The sequence below is a fragment of the Acartia tonsa genome, chromosome 12, assembly GCF_053477335.1.
Source record: "Acartia tonsa isolate MP-2025a chromosome 12, ASM5347733v1, whole genome shotgun sequence".
Classification (NCBI taxonomy): Eukaryota; Metazoa; Arthropoda; class Copepoda; order Calanoida; family Acartiidae; genus Acartia; species Acartia tonsa.
In genome coordinates this window covers 4,766,142-4,786,890 of record NC_137271.1, presented here as the reverse complement: position 1 = coordinate 4,786,890, position 20,749 = coordinate 4,766,142, and the positions used below count along the sequence as shown (strand labels likewise).

The 20,749-nt window shown below is 30.5% G+C and overlaps 2 protein-coding genes across 3 annotated transcripts in view; one reads left to right on the top strand and one right to left on the bottom strand.

The window, feature by feature from the left end:
* Positions 1 to 14,089: 14,089 nt before the first annotated feature.
* Positions 14,090 to 15,431, top strand: LOC145333671 (uncharacterized). The gene has a single exon (XM_080178879.1). It carries the CDS (start codon positions 14,145 to 14,147, stop codon positions 15,078 to 15,080), a length of 936 nt encoding a protein of 311 aa, XP_080035005.1. The 5' UTR covers positions 14,090 to 14,144; the 3' UTR covers positions 15,081 to 15,431.
* A 2,284-nt stretch (positions 15,432 to 17,715) lies between these two features.
* LOC145334044 (N-lysine methyltransferase SMYD2-like) overlaps positions 17,716 to 20,749 on the bottom strand; it is a 43,486-nt gene continuing 40,452 nt past the window's right edge. For both annotated transcript variants that reach the window (XM_080179321.1, XM_080179322.1), the window contains 3 exons: positions 20,560 to 20,620; positions 19,850 to 19,925; positions 17,716 to 19,375 (listed from right to left, as the gene is read on the bottom strand). In XM_080179321.1, the coding sequence (XP_080035447.1) occupies positions 19,290 to 19,375; positions 19,850 to 19,925; positions 20,560 to 20,620 (223 nt within the window). In that variant the 3' untranslated portion in view covers positions 17,716 to 19,289. The remainder of the gene's footprint in view (positions 19,376 to 19,849; positions 19,926 to 20,559; positions 20,621 to 20,749) is intronic.

Sequence of the window (20,749 nt, the reverse complement as noted above, 5' to 3'; positions counted from 1 at the left end):
TTTTTTACTTGTCTTGAAACCACTTTTCAGAATAAATTCAGATAGCCTGCAGCACCTGAACCTGAGACCTATCCAAAAAATGATTAAATATATGTGAAATACTAACCAAAAGTAAATTTTTATCTTAAATAACCTATAGTCTCACATTAATACCTAGCCTAATAATCACAGAGTAAGCCCCTTATGTGTGAAATTGCTTTGATAACAGCTATGCTTTGAGTTATTATTGATGATGTATATACCATGTATTACTTAATAATTCTAAGTCCGATACTATATCATACTATATGAGTTTTAAAAGATATACTATATATACTATATGGATTTTAAAAATATACTATAAAAATACTATATTTTTTTTGTTTTGGAGTGGTCGCCCTGTATACCTAAACCGTTTATAAAATTAATTATTTTAGACTGCTGAGGAATTATTATTTGGAATATTATTGTTGTACCAGTCAGTACTTGGGTCTCCAAAGAATTTCAGATTAAAATCATAATATATCTAGGTAAGTAGTTTATCATCATTGTATGTCTACAGTTTACTAGCATTGTATTTCTATAATTTATTTGTGCAGGATCTATATTAATAAAGCTTCTCTAATATTGAATAGAAATTTATAATTAGTGTTAGGAGATTCTACTTGATAATTATATCAATTATGTATAGTATTGAGATACAACCATCAAATAATAACAATTTATTTGTTATTTTTAAATTATTTAATATCTGGCATCAGGCTCACTTACAATAATACAGCAGAATATTACTTACCTACCATTAATTATATTTTAATATCATTGAAATGTATATACATTATAATAAAGAATAGAAAGTAAATACTTTAGTTTATTCGAAATTATATAATTTTACTATTACAGATTTGTGACTGGTGCCACACTAGGAATATCAAATATCTATAATTATATAACAGCATAAAATAATGGATATTGAAAAAGAGAAGAACTCTTGTCAGATTTGTGGCAAAACATTTAGTACAGCTCAAAGTAGAGACATTCATTTGAGAACACATACTGGAGAAAAACCATATTCATGTGAAATATGTAGTAAATCATTCTCACATTCAAACAGTAGAGAAAGGCATATGAGAATACATACTGGAAAGAAACCATATTCATGTGATATATGTGGGAAATCATTCTCTGGCAAGCGCGATAGAGATCAGCATATGAGAACACATATGGGAGAGAAACCGTATTCATGTAAAATATGTAGTAAATCATTCTCACATTCAAACAGTAGAGAAAGGCATATGAGAATACATACAGGAGAGAAACCATATTCCTGTGAAATATGTGGGAAATCATTCTCACGGTCTCAACATAAATATAGTCATAAGAGAACACATACTGGGGAGAAACCATATTCATGTGATGTTTGTAGTAAATCATTCGCACGAGCATATAGTAGAGATATTCATATGAGAACACATACTTGTGAGAAACCACACTCCTGTAGTGTTTGTGGAAAATCATTTACTCAATTAAGCAGCAGAAATAAACATGCTAAGACACATGAAGTAGATACAATTGAGAATAATATATCTATGAGTGACAGCAATATTGATATTAGTGACAACAATATTGATAATCCTGAATTTGAACAAGTATTTATAAAGGAAGAGGACAAAACTAATTTTTCTCAAGTGAAAACAGAAAATGTTGAAATGCAAGTTGAAAAAGAAGATTTGGTGAAAAAATATTGGGAAGAATTTACTTCAGATTTGTTCTAGTACCTTAGTATCCAGCTAGCACAGACATTGTAATTTAAATTTTACTAGATTTGAGGCTCAAAAGCGTAACAATTTACTAAAGTAGAAAAAATAATGTAAACATATGAACACGAAGGTTTAAATAATATTTAAGTTTTATATTTTTATAATGCAGAGATTTTTACATGTTTTTCCTTTGTAATAAACTTTGTTTTTTTTTTATAATTTTAAGGTAATGTCATTAAGTTTATTTATTCAAAAATTGTTTTAAAGCTTTGTTCTTTTTAAATTTAAATCTAATATAGGTACTTATTTACCAACTCACAAATATTATAATACCTAATATTTTTTTACATTGCAAATTGTTTTATGTACAGATATGTAAAATTCTCAGATGCGTATAATAAACTCTAAAATATGATCTAATACAATTCTAACATGAGGGGGGGGGGGCGTAATGACATCTATTCTTAATCCGTGAGCAAAATGGTCTAAATATTTAGCTAGACCCTTCAAACTTGGTATATAAGCCTAGTCCTGTAGGTATTACATCTAAATGGCAAAAAAATCCAAAAATTTTTATTTTTAGGCTAGGTTAGGTAAGAAAAACCCTGTGGAAATGGGGTTTTTAGGCTTTTTTTGGTCTATTTTGATGTAGAAACTTATCTTAAATTATTTTTTCTTAGGGTTTTAACTTAAATACACTGTGTCTATTCATAAGGACATTATCTAAGATGATTCAGCAAGTTGGGGACCGACCCAAGGGGGCTAGGTTGATGATGATGAATCTCTCGGAAGGACCGGAGATTGTAGTTGTTGGTTTTTGGCTCTGCTTCTGCTGCTTATGGTGTTGCTGCTGTAGTAGAGGTGGATGCACGGCGTAGACATGACCAACTTAGCATCCAACTAACTAAAGTCATGCCTGTGCGGCCCCACTGTGAAATGCTTAGTAAGCAATTTTTACTCGGCACACAACGGGAAAATCATCCCAACAGAACCATCCTGAACAGACGTCCCCCTCCACGGCAGATGAAACAAACTCTTACATCTAAGTTTGGTAAAGAAATTAAGAAAATTTCTCGTCCTAATCTACCAGAGAAGGAATACAAGTCTAGGTTGAAGCAAATCCACACCAAATCAGTACAAGAAGTTATCAAAAACCTCGATAACAATAAAGTACTGAAAACTAAACCTCCAGACATCAGCAAGACTGAGATGAAGCTGCCCAGGTCAACCAGAAGCTAGCCCCAGCGGGCTAGGTTGGTGGCCCGCAGGGGTTAAATGCATTATTTTTTAATATATATCTTGTTATATATCAAAATATGAGTTTTTAAGGTCAAGAAACTCAAATTCTGAGCGAAAATTGGCATCAGACTTACCTGAAGCTAACCCCCTCGGGCTTTGTAGATTCTCCGCAGGGCTAATGTGCATTTTACCTAACCTAACCTAGAAACTTACTTATTCTTTTTGTTTTTTTCCTTGAATAAACTGTGTATTAATGAGGACATTATTTTAGATAATCCAGCAAGTTGGGAACCGACCCCAGCGGGCTAGGTGGGTGGCCCACAGGGGTGTAGTGCATTTTTTCTTAAGTATGTGTTGTCCTACAATTATAGATTTTTTAGGTCAAGAAACGCAGTTTTATTCAACAAATCCTTAAGATCTGGCACTGTACCTTCTGATTGGAAAGATGCGAATATAACACCCATTTTTAAAAAAGACAGCAAAGAAAAATCTTGTAACTATAGACCAATATCTTTAACTAGTATTGTTTGTAAATTACTGGAGTCCATAATTAAAGATGCTAGCTATTAATGACCATATTATTAGATACAACCTGATGAAAAGCAGCCAACATGGATTCCTGAAAGGCAAATCATGCACCACCAACCTTCTAGAATTCACGGAGCACATTATGAAAAGCCTGGATGAGAGCATACCTGTAGATGTTGTTTACCTTGACTTTGCCAAAGCATTCGATAAAGTCTCAAGAACCAAACTCATGAAAAAAGTCCAAAGTTTTGGAATTCAAGGGGAAATATTTACCTGGATACAAAATTGGCTAACTGGAAGAAAACAAAGAGTTGTTATAAATGGCAAGGAATCTGACTGGATTGAGGTGAAATCAGGAGTCCCACAGGGCTCAGTGCTTGGCCCGCTCCTGTTTTTATTATTTATAGATGATATTGATGAAAATGCTATTCTGATTGCAATATTGAGAAAGTTTGCCGACGATACCAAACTTGGTCATCCTGTCAAAAATGATGATGATAGAAAATTGTTACAGTCTCAATCAGACGCTCTTTTTGACTGGTCAGTATCCTGGGGAATGCCATTCAATGTGGACAAGTGTAAAATAATGCATGTTGGAAGAACAAATAAAAAATTTGATTACACCTTAAATGGTCAAACTCTGTTAAAAGCTGAAAGTGAAAAAGATGTTGGAGTTTTATTTGATAAAAATTTGAAGCCAGGTTTACAATGTAAAGAAGCTGCACGCATCGCTAATGGTGTTTTAAAACAAATTTGCCAAGCATTTCACTAAAGAGACAAAGTAACATTTTTAAATCTCTATAAACGTTATGTTCATGTTCATATGGAATTTGCCACCCCAGCCTGGAACCCATGGCAAATAGGAGACATTAACTGCCTTGAAAAAGTCCAACAAAAAGCTGTATCTATGATTTCAGGTCTATCTGCAAATTCATATGAAGGAAAACTAAAGGAGTTAAAGCTTCTCAGCCTACAGGACAGAAGAGTTAAAGCTGATCTTGTTCAAACTTACAAAATTTTAAATGGCCTGGACAAAGTAGACCCGGCCACCTGGTTTAAATATGTTGACCCTTCCCGACCCACCACCAGAAATATAAACAACGTGAACTCTTTACACATAGAACACAGGAGGACTGAGCTTGGAAATAACTTTTACAGTACCAGAGCTGCAAAGAAATGGAACGAACTGCCAAATGATATAAAAATGCTGCCTAAACTGTCATCATTCAAGAAAAGAGTTGCTGAATATTTAGCCAACCAAAACTGATGACTGCTGCCCAGTAAACCTCTTATTATAGCCCTATGTTTGGGCTCTCAAGAGTATTATCAACATAAACATAAACTAAATCCGTGAAGGACCTAATCAGCAGCACCACCAACAAGGTCTTAAATGCCCGCACACCAGAGATCAGTAAAACTGAACACGACCTCCCCAGAGCCACCAGATCAACCCTGGCACAACTGAGATCTGGATACAGTACTTATCTTAATAGTTACAAGGCCCGCATAGATAAGACTGGTTCCACAGTTCCCACACAACATCACATTTATTCAACTGTCGACAAAACCCAACCAGCCTCACAGACAAGGATTTGTGGAAAAACCCGGTGAAAACTGCCAGATTACTGAATCTGGCAACAGATGTTGATGATCATGGATAGAAGGGTCAGGGCTAAAAGAAGAAAAGAAGAAGACGTACATTGATTAGGCTTCATTAGATGATGTAAAAACTCAAAGAACATTTCTTCTAGCCCTACATTCAGGGATGCAGAGCCGGAGCTGATGAGCCGCCATATTATGCCTAAGCCATTATTTTTGTTGAATAACAACTTCGGCTACGGATTAGCTAAAAAAAGAGGTTTTTTATTAATTATAATTTGGTAACTCTTTTGTGTCGTGTGCAAATGCCCCTTTTAAGTTTTTCAAGTCCATTTTTCTAATTGAATTTTTAAAACCTTCAAAAGTCAAAATTAGACTTAGAAAAAAGAATTTGTTGCGTTTTTCTTTATTTTGGCACCAAAAATCATAGAGTAGTAGACCGACTTGGCTTCATACTTCAATTTCTCAATTTTTATGGATCAAGCAATATAACTTAGATTTTTCAGGTGAGGAAATATTGTTGTACCAATCAGAACTTGGGTCTTTAAGATATTCAGATAAAAATCGTAATATATAGGTTAGTATTTTTAGTACTATTGTATTTAGACTATTTATGTTCATTTAGCTCACCTAATAATGAAAAATTACAATTATTATTCTCAAAATATTCTTACTATCTTCTTGATTATTGTTTCCTAAATATTGCGGAAGTCTTAATGAATTTTTTTTGAATGATTTTGCTTTTAACTTGATATTTCAGGTTTGTAACTGATGTCACTGTAGGAATATTAATTATCTATAATTATAAAACAGCATAGACTAATGGATGGTGAAAAAGAGAAGAGCTCTTGTCAGATTTGTGGCGAAACATTTAGAACAGCTAGTCATAGATACAGGCATATGAGAACACATACGGGTGAGAAACCATATTCATGTGAAATATGTGGTAAATCATTTAGTCGTTCAGATCACAAAGAAAGACATATCAGAACCCATACTGGTGAGAAACCATATTCTTGTGAAATATGTGGTAAAGCATTTTCTTTACCACATCATAAAAAAACTCATGTAAGAACTCATATTGGAGAGAAACCATTTTCATGTGAAATATGTTGTAAATCATTAATCACTGCTCAAAGTAAAGATTACCATATGAAAACACATACAGGAGAGAAACCTTATACATGTGAAATATGTAATATAACATTTACTACATCTAGTGATAAGAATAAACATATTAGATTACATGCTAAAGAAAAACCATTTTCATGTGAAATATGTTGTAAATCATTCACCACAGCTCAATGTAAAGACATACATATGAGAACACATACGGGTGAGAAACTATATTCATGTGAAATATGTGGTAAATCATTTAGTCGTTCAGATCACAAAGGAAGACATATGAGAACCCATACTGGTGAGAAACCATATTCTTGTGAAATATGTGGTAAAGCATTTTCTTTACCTCATCATAAAAAATTTCATGTAAGAACTCATATTGGAGAGAAACCATATTCATGTGAAATATGTTGTAAATTATTCACCACAGCCAAAAGTAAAGATTCTCATATCAGAACTCATACTGGTGAGAAACCATATTCATGTGATGTATGTGGTAAATCACTTACTCATTTAAGCAGCAGAAATAAACATGCCAAGACTCATGAAGTACATATAAGTGACAACAATATTGATATTAGTGACAACAATATTGATATTAGTGACAACAATATTGATATTAGTGACAACAATATTGATAATAGTGACAACAATATTGATATTAGTGACAACAATATTGATATTAGTGACAACAATATTGATATTAGTGACAACAATATTGATATTAGTGACAACAATATTGATATTAGTGACAACAATATTGATAATAGTGACAACAATATTGATATTAGTGACAACAATATTGATAATCCTGAATTTGAACAAGTATTTATAAAGGAAGAGGACAAAACTAATATTTCTCTAGTAAAAACAGATAATGCTGATATAGAAGTTGAAGAAGAAGATTCGGTGGAAAAATATTGGGAAGAATTTACCTCAGATTTGCCTTAGTACCTAGCTACTACTAAAGACATTGTTATCAATAATGACATACTGTAAATTTACATGTATTAGGTATTAATATTAATATTCTATTTTTGCTTGTAAGGGGAAAATTTTTTGAAAAAAATAACGTAGTATCAAATGAGTTTGAAAGATACTAAAACTTGGGGTAATTAGTGACACAACCAAAAAGATTTTACTCAATTATTTCTAAAACTAAGGGAGTAGCACCCAAAATAAAATTGCTGGTATGTGGTGGCACGAGTTACCACCTTTTACCCCCTTTGACACATATCTTTTTTTTTAAATAGAAAATCTATTATATTACAACCTTCCTTCCTCTTGTTGATATCCTATTATAGAAAGTAATAAGCTTTATTTGTCTGTAGTAAATGATCTCGCTAACCAAAGAACAGATATGGTTCTTCTTAACAGTGAAGCTTTTTATAGGTCCAGGGAAGGTTTTTAAATATTTTGAGGAGGGTATCTTAGATTTAAAAAGAGCCAATGGACTTTCCCCCTCCTCCAACTTTAGTTTCATAGCTGCTAGTAAAAGATAAAGTAATTTGAAATGGTTCTTTTAGGTTGAATTAAATAATATTCCAAGAGAACCATTTACATAGTTAAAACTCCACAAACAAGTTAGAAATTATTGATTGCAATGTAATGTCCCACAAGAAAATTTTTTTCAATTTTGTATAAATGGTTCCTATTTTCATTTGTTAATGTTAATGTCGTGTGGGTAAGTTGCACCTGGACTGAACAGTCAACTTGTCAACTCAAGGCCAGACTCTTGGTCCTTCACCTCATACCCGTAGTACAGTACATTACAGACAACAAACCCTTTGATTGCACGATCTTTTTCTGGAGATCCTAACTGTGCATGGTATTGAGTTGCGCCTGTTTGGGGCCAAGGCATTCCCGCTACTCTGCAATTTTTTTATGTACTGTGCCGAACAATGCAGGTAGGTACCACACATAGCGATTCTAGAGCAAGAAACTTTAACTTTCAGCAATCAACAAAGGAAAACTTCAGTCCTATGTAATTTTGGGTCCAGAATCATAATCTGTTAAAACTAAAATCCTATGTCTTCCTATTTGCAATAAAATCGCATTCAAATTGCAACAAATATTTGCGATACCTTATTTTCATCTTATAAGAAACAATAATCCATTTTGCTAAAATAAAAATTAAAGTTAACCATTTATTAAATACTTTCATATCTTTAAATTTGCAAAAAAAAGATATTTTTTTGCAGAATAATGCCATTTATGTCAGCGATATAAAAAGTCTCCTTAAAAACAGATTGTTAGAAAAAAAAGTAAATGTAAGTATTATAATATGTTTTTCTGAAGTCATTCAATAAATTTATACAGTAAAAACCAGAATTGTGCAACTTATTTCAATGAAAAGCCAAAAAACGTAATTTGCAAAAAAATTGCAACCCCTATATCACATAGAAAAATAAACTTTTAACCAAACTAAAGTAATATGTTTTAAAAAACATTAAAAAATATTAATCTTTTATAAAAGAAAGTTTGTTAGAAAAGTTCTAATCAAATAGAACAGGGCAAATGTATTTTTTCAAAATGTAAACAAACACTTAACTTTGAATATTTCTATACTTTTTCTAAAACTTAAAAATCAAATCGTACTTAAAATCAATGTTTTGTTTGTTAAATCTTCTTGTGGCGAGATTTTTAAATGTTATTTTTTCATATGTATTGAATAATAATAAAAAAAGAAAAAAAATTGCATTAAGCCGATTCAAATATATTAAATATTTCCTTATAAAGGCAGCAAAATAAAAAAAGGTGTTAAATAAAAATTATTTATATTTATTTCTTAAGCTGTATAACTTTTTAAAAAATTTTAAAACATGATTTTTGCTAAAATAGATATTTTTTCATTAAAAGGAAATATTGTTTATCAAATCAGCTGTTATCAAAGAATATATCGTTTTCTTATGTTGGGCTACGAATAGTAGTTTCAAGGGATCGACAGCCGCGCACAAGCCTAAAATTCCGCAGGTGTGCAAAATAAGATTTTTATAAGGAGAATTGTCTGTTAAGAAACAAGTTTAGATTTTCAGCTTAATTTTAAAGATATAATATGACGATTTAACTGAGGCTTACCCGCGGCTGTTGAACCCTGTTAATTTAAATTAAAAACTATATATCTTTAACAGTCTTTAACCCTCAAAAGTAGGACCCCTTTCCGCATCTTAACCAGTTGTACTTAGCAGCTCCGCCGCAGATGGTGGTTGGCGGGAAAACTTTTTCATGAAATTTTTTTCATGAAGCTTTAGTTTAAAATTTTTAGTTTCCAGCCTAAAATATAAGAAGTAGGATGTCCTCCTTATTGAACAAAACTCAAATAAAAGTTGGGTACGATTTAGGAAGCGAAAAAGCTATATATTTCTGACCACAAAATGCTGATTTTTACTTTTCTAACAGCTTTTGTTGATATAATTATCATATTCATCTGATTTTTAGATTACTCACAACAATTTTATAAGCGAAGCATCTCTATATTCAAATGTATGTTCTTCAACAGTATTTACGTAATTTTGCAACTTTATGTACAATTTGTTTAATAACTACAAATTAATTGCCTGCTTATAAAGTTCTCACATTCTACTTTTGCATGCATCTGGGCCCTATTTTTTCATTTGCAAATTGAATACATGTTTGCGGGAGATAATTTAAATTTCGTCTTGGTTACCGCAAAATAATGCGGCACTGCTTTGACTGTAATAAAAAAACTCCAATGCTAATTGCCTAATAACACGTTTTTTATAGTATTATTTCTTATAAAATCAAATACGAACGCTAATGCATTAAAAATCTGTTATAAATTACAACAAATTAATATTATTATTTTTTTACCACTGGGAGTTATTTATATGAACATTTAGGTTATGTTGTGAACATTTTAGCAGACAATTATTTATTTTAAATTTATAAAGGTAAAATTTTCAGGGATATAAAAAAAAGTTTAGATTTTTTTTCATTTTAAAAGATAATTTAATTAATTGTCAATAATCGTATTTCAATATAATATATTTTTGATAGGCAATATATTAGTCCTAAAAATTGAAAGTCGTCGTACTGATTTTAATGATAAGGTTTTTAATTTAAAAAAAAAATTAAATATCTCTGAAGAAGGGGAAAGAAGGATTTAACTGTAAATGAAAACATGAAATATAGGCCTTAATTTTATCAACACACTTTGCGGATTCTTGCGGAGAGGTGTGGATAGTATAATTCGCCTCTGACTCGATGTGACCATTATTAACGTCTTTGGTATGACGCGGATTCGAGTCATCCTTTCCAACAGTTTCCTTGACACTTTAATTAGAACCTGTGGGCAATTTACACGTCAAACTTAAGGGTGGAGAGTTAAGGTTTCGTTATTTTTTGGTCACGGTGTTATTGCGACAATTAATGCAACCAAAGCATGAACATGACGCTGTATCAACAATGACTGAAGCCACATAAAATCCTAGGGACTTTTCAATGCAACCTAGGATCTAACATGACCCCTAGTCATTGAACTAACATTTACACATGTCTATAATTATTAACAAAAGTATTACCTACCTAGTGTAAATATTATTCTATTGATATTGATATTTGGATTTCCCATGTTACTTAATTATATATTTTTTTCAGATTAATAAAATAAAATGAAAGAAATGATCTAAATTATAAAGAACTCAATCCAAGGTTGTCTGAATAACTTAAGGTGATTAGTTAGTGGAAATTTTTATGCCTATTTAAAAAAAGTATTTATATAGTATTCACTTCTTCCACCAATTCAAAAAAAAGGTTTTTTAACAACCTAGATATATACCTAGTAATTATATTTTAGGGTTGGCAATCCAAATCCGGAATCCGCCCAATTTTTGGTCAATTTTGGAATCCGAATTTGTATCCGGAATCCGTTTTTTAATAGCGGATTCGGATTCTTAATTGGTAGGGTAAAATTAGCGTCTTGAGTTTTTTCTTTCTACTCCCGCTTTTTGAAGGCAAAGAATATCATCATTACATATAAAATCTTTTAAAATCTGGTTTGATTCTCGGAAGTGAATTATAGAGAACACAAAGAACATTAATTTTAAAGACATATGTAGCACTTAATTTTTTTTAAATTAAAAAAAGCCTTTTAAAATATTGCTAGAATCCGGAATTCGCGGGAATCCGCCATTTTTTTTTTTTTTGACGGATTCTTGTAAGAATCCGAGTCCGGTCCAAAGAATTGACGGATTGCCATCCCTAAAGGTATATTTGTAAATTAGTAAGATTTTTTGTCTGTAGCTTAAGATTTTTCCTTTGAGGTAAGCTTTAGACCATTTTTTCTTTAGATTGAAGTCTAGGTTTGATTTTTGGCTTTGTGTTATTGATGCTTTGCCCCCACTTAGCTTTAGTCATAATTGTCTCCACTTAGGGCAAGTGTCCCATAGTTAGATGCAGTGGAAGGGGCGCTTCTGTAAATATTCCTCTTCTGGATAAAATTAAATGTACTACATGTGTATATTGTTGACAATAATATTATAAAATTAGAACTATCTAGGAATTACAATTCATAAGAATTATTTTATCTAGGTATATTGAGAAGGGCATTCTACTGAGAAAAATTGCAATAAAAAAACCTCCTCCCTCTAAAAACAAGTTTTTCCCGTCTTAACTAATTTTTAAGGTGGTTAGTTGACCTGACCTCACCATCCCCTTTTGTATCAAATATCCTAGATCACTATACAGGCATGGATTCTAGTTTTATTTATCGGAAACTTAAATTTACAATCATATCATTAATAAAATCTGTTGTAGTCGTAATGACGCTGAAAGTATCAATCCCCTTTTTTATGACCATTTAAGCAGAATATGTTATCTTGCTGCACTGTTTACTCATTTGACTCTATTGGATATTAAATCCTGAGAAAATTAGTATGATTCATGCTCTCCATTGTATTATGTTAATTGTTAATTCTCTAAAATTTCAAAAATTGTTTTTGTATCTTTTTTCCCTAAAAAGGGACTTTTTGTACTTTAAATTTGTCCATTTTTTTCAGAAGTTTTATCAAAACATTTTCATTTTCGGACAAAATTTCCCCAAAATTTCCGCGGAAAAAAGGTCTGGGAAATTAAGTCCATTCCTTATCCCAGATGGGACTAAATGCCACATAACATTTTATACTTTTATACATTTTTATACATTTTATACTTCTTTCAATTAAGCAAATTAAATTTAATGAAATCTTTAAGTTTTTTTTAAAGTTTTATTTGAAATTTTTTTTTAAATTTTTAAATATTTTTATTTTCTTATCCATGTTATAAGTGATAATTTTCCAGACCAAATGCTACTCTACATTTGTTATATTGTAATAACTCAAGGCTGAAGATTTTCTGATGATCCGTTGAGAGACCCCTGACTACAGACATTTTAATTCTTTGACAGTCTTAGTCATCCACTTGTCTGCATGAAGCTCCCCTCTCTTTGTCCTTCTGATGCTGGTCATCCCTCTACGAGCCTAGTTATGCAATTAGAAGAAAGCTTACAAACCCTGATATCTGAAGTAAGATTTAATATCAACCAAATTTGAACTATTGAACTTAGTGAATGTAGCTTGGTCTATTTTAACTTAAATTTTTGTTTACTTTAAATTATCTAGTCAATTGTAACTTATAATTCAATTGTAATGTTCTTTAAATAAGTTTAGCTATGTTGTTATAAATAAGGCTATAATAGTTATTTAATCTTTATTAATTAGATTTATCTTTTTTAGGTAAATCTTTTTACCTTTTCACCATGAAACGAGTAAATGTTGCTGAAGATATCATACAATGGGTGCTGTCCGAATTTGCTATCACCCACCTTGGACTATTTTTGACCACAATAATGGCCCACCTATACCCTCTATATTTGGTTGCCAGTACAAAATCCATTTTATATCCTTATTAAATCTTTTTATGTAATACTCTTTTTTTCAGGTGAGGAAATATTGTTGCACAAGTCAGAACTTGAAACTATAAAGATCGTAACATTTAGGTAAGTATTTTAAGTTTAGTTTCCGGAGCTGCAGGCCTCCAGGTGGTCTCTGTACAGGTAAAATGAAAAAAAAAATTTTTTTTTAAGTTACAGGTCAACTAATAAAAAAAAATATGCATCTTTTTCAATGTTATTCACATATTTGAAGAAAAAAAATGCATATTTTGTTTTATAAGTTAATTTGTAACTTAAATTTTTTTTTCTCATTTTTACCTGTACAGAGACCACCTGGAGGCCTGCAGCTCCGGAACCTGGAGGTCTATCCAAAAAATCTTAAAACTTCGTGAAATTCATCATATAAGAATGATTTTATCATTTATAACCTATCCTCTCAGTCCAAAGATAAAGCCTAGGTACCAGGTTTACGCAAATGTGTCAAAACTTCCCCCCACCCCTCTTAACTCCCTTCAGAACTTATGAAGAACTTTTTAAAAGCAAAGTTGTTAAAATAAATAATCTTTGCTTTTCTTGTCATGATTTGATTGAGCGGTAACTCATAGTGGATGAAAATTTAACTTGAAATTTTCAAATCTAATTTTCTCAAAAAGACCCCGCTGAATTTTTTTGGTTTTACCTGAAATCATCATGGTTTTATGTCTAATTTCACCATACATAGGTCCCAGAGCTCGGGACTTACTTTTATCTTGATTCAATTGTAGCCTGGCGTGTGATATTTCTAATTATTTTATATCGGATATCAGACTCACTTATAGTATTGCAGTATATTATTTATTATTAAGTATTGCAGTTGTTCTATTTTAATACCATTTAAAGCAATATACATAATAATAGCAAAGAATAGAAAGAATTAATAAGTATACACTTTGTTTTATTTAAACTTATTTAAGTTTACAATTTCAGATTTGTGACTGATGTTACTATAGGAATATCAAATATCTATAATTATATAACAGCATAGAATAATGGATAGTGGAAAAGAGAAGAACTCTTGTCAGATTTGTGGAAAAACATTTAGTACAGCTCAAAGTAGAGATATTCATATGAGAACACATACTGGTGAGAAACCATATCCATGTCAGATTTGTGGTAAATCATTCTCGCAGTCTGGTGATAAAGATAAACATATGATAACACATACTAGAAATAAACCATATTCATGTGGAATTTGTGGCAAATCATTCTTACAGTCAAGTCATAAACATACTCATATGAGAATGCATACGGGAGAGAAACCTTATTCATGCGAAATATGTAATAAATCGTTCTCAGGCTCAAGCAATAAAAATAGACATATGAGAACACATACAGGAGAGAAACCATATTCATGTGAAATATGTGGAAATTTGTTCTCTCAGTCTGGTGCTAGAAATAAACATATGAAAACACATACAGGAGAGAAACCATATTCATGTAAAATATGTGAAAAATTATTCTCACATTCTGGTGCTAGAAATAAACATATGAGAACACATACTTGTGAGAAACCATATTCCTGTAGTGTTTGTGGTAAAGCATTTACTACTTCAAGCAACAGAAATAAACATGCTAAGACTCATGAAGTATATACTAGTGAGAATAATATATCTGTTAGTGACAACAATATTGATATTATTGACAACAATATTGATATTATTGACAACAATATTGATATTAGTGACAACAATATTGATATTAGTGACAATAATATTGATATTAGTGACAACAATATCGATATTAGTGACAAAAATATCGATATTAGTGACAAAAATATTGATAATCCTGAATTTGAACAAGTATTTATAAAGGAGGAGGACAAAACTAATATTTCTCAAGTAAAAACAGAAATTGATAAAATGCAAGTTGAAGAAGAAGATTTGGTGAAAAAATATTGGGAAGAATTTACCTCAGATTTGCCTTAGTACCCAGCTACTCCTATAGACATTGTTATCAATAATGAAAATACTGTAAATTTTAATGTATTATTAATATTAATATTCTATATTTGTCATATTCTAATTTTACTAGATCTAATGCTTTAAAAGTACTTAAATATGTATCTACTATATTTAAAATTAGAATAATGTAAATACTTTAATGAGAATGGGCAAATAATATTTAAGGTATATTTCTTAATACAGTAGAATTTTGCGCATTGATTACGAGATGGTTGAAATTACCCCTCCCCCCCCCCCTTATTGCCCCAATGATTACCTAGAGTATATTTTATTGTATTGATATTTGTATGTCTTGTTTTACTATAATATATTTATTTCAGATAAATACCTAATATGAAATAAAAGATATAAGCTAAACTTTAAAAACTAAATCCAACTTAAAATTCAGGTGATTAGTTAGTTGATAATGTATTATAATTGATATATATTATGGAAAAAGGCTCCTTGTTTAGTCGGCTCAGTACTATTTGTCAAAAAATTATTTTTAATAAAAACATTATCTAGCTTAAAATATTTATAGTGTCCACTTGATAACACATTTAGTGTAATCGGTAGAATATTTTATTGTCGTGTTAAGATGTTGTTTTCAAGTAATTAATTTTTTTAAAACCAACCTTAAAGCACAAAATTCTACCAGAAAAAATGCATCATATGAAACCTTTTGAAATATTTATGCTCTAAAACACCTTTTCTAAGTATAATGTTCCTTCTAGTTGAATCAGAAAATCGGGAAACGCACTTTATTCTGAATCACCCTGTAGATTATGGAAAACAAAGATCCCTCTTTAGTCGGCTCAGTAATATTTGTTATATAGGTAAATTTGTCACAAAATTATTTGTAAAAAAAAACATTATTAAGCTTAACATATTTATAGTGACCACTTGATAATTATAACACAAAATTATCTGCCATTAGATAACAACAATTAATTTGCATTATATTACTTACCTTTAAGTATGGCAGGTTTTTATTTCAATAACATTGAAACTAATATACATTATAATATTAAAGAATAGAAAGTAAATACTTTAGTTTATTCAAAATTATATAAGTTTACTATTTCAGATTTGTGACTGATGCCACTGTAGGAATATCAAATTGGGAAGAATTTACCTCAGATTTACCTTAGTACCAAGCTGTTATAAACATACTAGACTTGAAGGAAACCATATTCATATGACATATGTTTATAACCAGTATATAAGCATAATCATGTAAATACTATAAGTCTCATTAATCCTTATAAAAAATAAAGGATCTTTTTGTCTGTCTGTACTAAAGGATCTCGCTAACCGCTGAACTGATTTGGTTCTCCTTTACAATATAGCTTTTTAGGTCCTGGGAAGGTTAATAAGGTGGGGGAGGGGGGTGTTTTAATGCAACCATCTCGTAATCAATGCGCAAATGGCACTTAGAATCCGAATTTCAGGATGAAATTTGGTATGAGTAATCCTTGGTAGGTCTATTTTCCCTAAATCAAATAAAAAGTTTGAAAAGTAAAGACTAATGGCTGCCGGCAACATCCTAAGACAAATCGCCCCAAGAAAAAATGAACCCCCCCCCCAATTTTTTTTATATTTTCTTTCTATCAAGGGGAGAAGCCGCTAGTATTACATAGAGTCCTGAAATTGAAGGGAAAAATTTGGATATAAATGTGTTAATAAAATTTTACCTTTAAGATTTTTTAAACTTACCACTTTTTATTTTATATATTTATAATCTAAAAGTAATGCAATGCTTCCTATTTGCTTTCTTGTTTTAATTCAATCGTAGAAAGTTTTTAATTTTAAACATTTTTTATTTATTTTTATTTATTAGCTTTTGATTACATAAATATACAACTTATAACTACAATATAAATTATACATTTGTAAAAATATACTTTGCATTAAATATCATAATAGTTATTTATCGCAGCATATCATTGACAGTCTTCCGTGGATATTAAAATAAAAAATTATAAGTTTAAACCCAGTTTTGTGGGGCCTAAGGTCCAGACTATTAATTTATGATTTTATTTTAATATTTGTAGAAAAATTCTGTAATACGATGCAATACATGAATTTTCAGTATGGCGGAGAAACGGTTCTAAGCCAGCCGATATTAATCGGTTTTTAAGCCATACTGAAATATTTATGCTTGTTAAATATGAGCAACACAATTTCAAATAGCAAAAAAATTTTGTGAAACAGTTTTAATGGTACATTACATTTGTTTATTTTTAACAGAACTTTATTTATTTTTATATGCTTTGTAATAAATAAAAAAATTATTTAAATGGACGGTTTTCAACTTTTTAAAAGAGCAATATTTACCAATATTTTTTGGCGAGATTTCCTATTTCAAGTATCTATTTCACTTAAAAACATAATAGAAGGCTGGGGTGGATTCTTTTTAAAAAATGGTAGCCAGATCACCAAAATTGTCTTTGGAAAAAAAATCCTTCAAAATCATATAAAAAAATCAACCAAAATTAATTTTATCATATGTTAATAACCCTACTATGATTTTTTTTTAACACTTTTCTTTAAATATATAGACAATTTTGTAAAAAAAAAATAAAATTTTGTGATCTGGCTACCATAGCCGTTTTAGCGATTTTTATATTTTTTAAGAAACCACCTCTAATAGTTTAAATAAAGATTCCTAGAAACATGGATTAGAATTAAAAATAATCAATAACATAAAATAAAAACTATACCTATCTATTTGGACATTTTGAAATTAGAAAAAATACCAATAAATAGAATTTTGATATAGATGCTTATTTCAATTAGCCATTATAATACATGTTTTTTAGGAAACCAAAACTTCTATTTTAGCTTTAAAGAATTGTTTTAAGGGACCTAAATAATCTGATTACGAAATATCTACAATACAACATTTCCCCTTTCATTTATAATTTCATTTCATATTTTGTTAACGATTTCAGTTTTAAGTATCTTTTAAAGTTATTTATCGCATCATATTATAGACAAAATTATAAGATAAATACTAGTTTTGTTGGCACCAAAGGGCCGAAACCCCGGGCTAACAAAACCGGTTCTAATCCAGCGGATATTGATTGGTTTAATTACTCCTATCTTAGAAATACTCAATATTGACATTGATATATAGGAATAGTAATTTTATCTACAAAATTCCAACAATATTTACTTTGTAATTAAAGATTTTATACATACCCCTCCTTAACCGAACTTAAGATTAAAAAAATGTTCCTTACATTCGGACAATTCGGGCGTTCAAAGAGGACCTAGTGGTAGTTAGAATCCGTTAAGAACAAAATCCTAGCTGTTTATTTTGCAAGTTTTAAGATAATAGGTCAAATTACACTAAATATCCAAATACAAACTTCACTCTTGTCTTAATTTTTTTAGTGTAATGTCCAAAAATGTAAATTTACACAACTTTGCAAATAATCTATTATCAAAGTCCCCTCTAAGAGATTGTCCTAATGTGTGGGACATTTTAAAATCTAAAGTTCGGTTAAGGAGTGTAGCGTCAAATATAAGTACTTTACAAACTTTGTAATTAATTTTAATTTTATTGGCAATAACGTATTTTTTTCACTTTTAAACGGTTTGTTTTATTTTTATATGAAAAAAATAGTTAAGTTACTTATCTTTAGTTATTTTTAAAAGCGAAGCTTTTCTATGATTAGGGACAGTCGGTCCGTTGAACTGGTTAACCTTTTCCATAAATTTAGACAGGTTAGAGTATTCCTATCGATTTCAAACTTAGCATGGCGAATCCTGTAACAGTTAGGTACGATTAAAAAGCGTAGCAACTCTATAATCGTTACCAGATAGTCCGTACGTTCATTTAAAACATGTTGATTTTTATTCACATTTTATATGTTTGTTTAACTTCAAATTATGCTGAAATGTTTTCACTTTGGTTATGAAAAGCGAAGCTTTTCTATTATAGGGTCGGTCCATCCGTACGTCCGTAACAGATAGCTTTTTTCGTTAATTTAGGCATGTTAGAATTGTCCTATCGACTTCAAACTTTGCATGATGATTCCTGTAACATTTAGGTACGATTTAATATATAATCGTTACCAGCTAGTCTGTACGTCCATTTAACACATGTTGATATTTCACATTTTATATGTTTGTTTAACTTCAAATTATACTGAAATGTTTTCACTTAAGTTATTAATATTAGAATTATCACATAAGCCATAGGAACTGCATGATTTCTTCATCTTTGGGAGGATTTTTACTCTTCAACATTGAGGAATATTCTTCTAGCTTATCTGAAATATTATGTAAATATTATTAGAATAGTTCCGCGCCATGACTAAAGACGTTAAAACTGGTTTCTACTGTTGCTATATCAGATGCGGTACATATATATTTAGAGTATGTGGAATTCCTTGGCCCAAAATAGGCGCAACTCATTACCATACTCAGTTGGGACTTCTCAGACAAAAGTCGGCAATCAAAGAGTTGGTTGTCTGATACCCTGGGCGATTTAGCGCGTTACACTGCAATTCAAAACGTATGTTCAAAGATGACGTGGAGAGCACTTGTACCTGAAGCGTCACAAAGCCCTCTATACTATTAAGTCATGTCTTAAGGTGTAGATTTTCTATAACTAAAGTCAGTCCTTTAGACCTATCAATTTTGTTAGCTATGACCGTAACAACTCTATAATATTAATCATTGCAAGAATTTTAAGGGAAAATTTACCATCAAATTTTAACTTTCTATTTATATATTTTCTATACCTTTACAAATATTAAAATCTTTCCAAGCTCTTTCAACATTCAACTTTTTCAACAATTCTTCCCACTCTTCCAACGCCTGTAAAATAAGATAATCAATAATCCTTATGTAAAATAATCAGGATGTCTTTTGATTTTTTATCTGTCTGTAGCTAAAGATCTAGACAACTGCTGGATTGATATAATTCTCCTTTACATTGAAGTCATAGATGGATCCAGGAGGAAACCTAAACTCATCTAACACCTGGATGTAAATCCCTCCCTCCCCAAACAAAATTTTTAACAAAAAAAAACCTTTTTCTTTTTAAAACGAAATTTAAAATAAAAATATACACCGTTTCCTCATTTTTTATTTTATTTGTTAGGTTAATAATAATAATACAGAAAGTCCCGAAGAAATGTGTTAATTTGGAGAAACAAGTCTAGTTTTCATGGAAAATGGTGCCTATTTGAAATGAAGAAAAAACTACTGTCCTTTTTATGTAAAAACATACAAACCGTAAACATCTAGGAATTAATCAAAAAAAAAATAACCCCAAAAACGCCCTTGACATCTTATATTCTCCTTTGTAAACTTACTCAGAGATATCATGGACATATCTAATGGATGGCCAGACTTACCCTAATTATAGAGTAGCATTACCCTATTAATAAGGCAAAAATATTTATTTGGCAAGGTACCTAAAGATATTATTTTTATATTTTTTGTATACCTGTTTCAACATAGTTTCATTTCTGGCAAGTTGGGACAGGTGGACCAGGGAATTATATTCTCTGAAAGATAATAGTTATTTATTGCATCTTTCCGTTGGTATTAAACATGAAAATTTTAAGATTAATTTTATGATTTCCATTTAATTATTCGTAGAAATTGTCTGTAATACGATGAAGCGGATAATATTC